The following is a 2,568-nucleotide window of genomic DNA, read 5'->3' as shown; positions in this document are numbered from 1 at the left end:
AAATAAGTTGATGATAGGTATATGGTTATATCAAGACGTCTATTTATAAGTTTATCAAAATGAAAGAAGATTCTCCTTAATTATTGTTTTGACATTACAATCATGCATGAGACTGAAACTGAACTCTAATGGAAGCTTCCAAAAAACAGTTGAACATAGTCAAATACATATTGATTTGTTTTAGATGTAAATGAATACCATAAATGCCTTATAAATTGCAATATTGCATGGTAACAAATCCATATATTGAACTGATGAAGGTGCCATGCATTTCCATAAATTACTCACTCCTATGAGCAAAGACTATATATATAATCCTTTACTATATAACATATCTTGAAACTATGATGATAACTGGATCATCATTCAAACTTATTGCAATGCCATGGTATATATATCATACATCTCATAAAGTCGGAATTTATATATAATCGAACCCTAATATGAGTCCTGTGATCAGTTGGGAATAAGCTTGGAAGGAGGCCTGTGGAGCTTATGTTTAGGGCTGAAGTGACCATAGTCTCTGGAATTCATCCTTAGAATCCTCTCATGTTCATGTATCCTTCTTTCCACCAACTGTCCACATATATAGCATATTTATTCACCAACTTATCATTCTTGTTATTCTAGAATTCATCTAATTAGTTCTTGAAAATCAGACTATTTTGCTTTTAAAAATAATAACTATAAATGTCGGCGTTTAGTTGGCAACTTTTTTGGTTAAAACTTAAAACGACTAACCTCTTGATGTGTATCGTCTTGGATATAAATTAGAATGGATGGTCGTCCTACAAAACAAAAATGGAAAGATTCTTTTGTTCTTCATATTCAAGATTAACTACTCCAAATAATGCTAACATGTACTATATATGTCTAAAAATTAACCACTAAGTGTTTAGAAACGCACATGTGCAGCACAAGTAATTCTTACTTTCTAAAAGACTCAGCACGTAATAGGCACATGAACTTGCTGAGAAAAGCTGCAAATAAAGGTTGTATATATAGAGAGAGAGGTAAGAAACAAACCTGCAAAAGAGAGAGCAAACGCTGAAACAAGAAGAAAGACGAAACCTAGTTTCTTCACCAGTGGCAATAAACCCATCGTCTTCTCCTCTTCTTACGAAAAGCAAGTTAATGAAAGTTTTTATGTGCTCTTGAGCTATATCTTGTTGAATTAGATACACAATATCAAAAAAGAACCTCATGCGTTTTGTTTATCACACTATATATAATCTATAAGAAAATAACACCACCACAGGTTAACTCTGCTTTAAATAAACAATGGCTTTACATACCTTTAGAGATTAGTCTGTGTGTTTATATAATGAGGCTGCACCAATTATAAAAAGAAAAAAAACAGCACTACAAATTTGATTTATCCACCATTTAATTTAGGTATGAGACTTATTATCCGAGATCCGGATTCGATCCGAAATCCGCTCCGAAAATAGGATATCCGAGGTGCCCGAATCCGAATCCGGATAGTGAAATCTTGGATCCGTCCAAACCGAATCCAGATCCGGATCCGTATTTTTAAAAACACATTAAATTTTTAAATTTAATTAATATTTATATTTGATATATTAATATTTATACATGAATTAATCTTGTAGTATTATATTTTAGTTTTTTACAATATTATTATAAATATATTTATAAATTTTGTATAAATATTTAATTTATGTATTATATTAAAAATTAGTATTTTTTTTAAAAAAAAATTATTATTAATTATTTTTGCGGATCCGGATCCGAATATCCACGTGTAATAGAATATCGATACGGATATCCGAAATCCGGATATCCGGAAACCACGAATCCGGATCCGGATATTAAATCCACGGATCCGGGTACTCTAAATTTCCCGGATATCCGGATTCTTAGTTTAATTAATGCAAATGTCTCTTAATGCTTTTGGTTTTATATTTCATGAAAATGGTGGGATTGGGGAAAAAGTTGAAAGGAGACCACTTTCCTGTTGTTGGTCACAATAAGTCTAAAGAAGTTAGTAGCTTGATTATTTATTTATATGTTTAATACGAGTGGATTCGCGGTCTAATTTGTAGAAAACAACACTCATAACCCAATTATGAAACCATCAAACGGTAGAATCCTTTAGATACCCAATAGTCTTATATCCTCCTATCAAGAGGAATCACTAGATATAATCAACTGAATGGATATAATGGTATGAATCCTCTACTAATTATTATATATGATGATATACACTATTGTGCTAATTCAATGGATTGCTGATTGAGATAATGGAAAAGGGATAGTTGTTTTGTTGAACTTTGATTTGATGAACTGATTCGCCACAATAAATAACCTATATGAATAGCTGATTAATTGAGATCCTGAAAGAGAACAAAGTTGTTTGAACTTTGCTTTAGTGGACTTAATTGATTGGTCACTATAATTAAAACTCGACGTATTATCTTATGGTTTCACTTAAAGTAGGATGTAAAGATGATGTAGTGGATGATGACCGGACTCCCACTATTCTGATTGAAGAGCTTGACTAGTAAGTTATAATATCGTGTCTATAATTAACATATACGTCGGCCC

General features: G+C 31.7%; 1 protein-coding gene across 1 annotated transcript; it reads right to left on the bottom strand.

Annotated features, from left to right (window-relative positions):
* Positions 1–228: 228 nt before the first annotated feature.
* Positions 229–1,295, bottom strand: LOC125598171 (protein CASPARIAN STRIP INTEGRITY FACTOR 2-like). Its single transcript, XM_048772457.1, has 3 exons — positions 1,027–1,295; positions 742–788; positions 229–576 (listed from the first exon to the last, which is right to left on the bottom strand). Exons 1-3 carry the CDS (start codon positions 1,100–1,102, stop codon positions 457–459), a joined length of 243 nt encoding a protein of 80 aa, XP_048628414.1. The 5' UTR covers positions 1,103–1,295; the 3' UTR covers positions 229–456.
* Between the last annotated feature and the right edge of the window lie 1,273 nt (positions 1,296–2,568).

This window comes from Brassica napus, unplaced genomic scaffold, assembly GCF_020379485.1.
Source record: "Brassica napus cultivar Da-Ae unplaced genomic scaffold, Da-Ae ScsIHWf_164;HRSCAF=296, whole genome shotgun sequence".
In the NCBI taxonomy this organism is placed as follows: domain Eukaryota; kingdom Viridiplantae; phylum Streptophyta; class Magnoliopsida; order Brassicales; family Brassicaceae; genus Brassica; species Brassica napus.
The sequence above is the reverse complement of the archived record's forward strand: the minus strand, read 5'-3'. Positions and strand labels throughout refer to the sequence as shown.

Excerpts from the sequence above, each read along its gene's own strand:
- LOC125598171 (XM_048772457.1), bottom strand. The coding sequence starts at position 1,102 with ATGGGTTTATTGCCACTGGTGAAGAAACTAGGTTTCGTCTTTCTTCTT. Across the intron at positions 789-1,026 it reads GTTTGCTCTCTCTTTTGCAG|GACGACCATCCATTCTAATT; the intron begins GTTTGTTTCTTA and ends TTTGTTTTGTAG. Across the intron at positions 577-741 it reads AAGACGATACACATCAAGAG|TTGGTGGAAAGAAGGATACA; the intron begins GTTAGTCGTTTT and ends ATATGTGGACAG.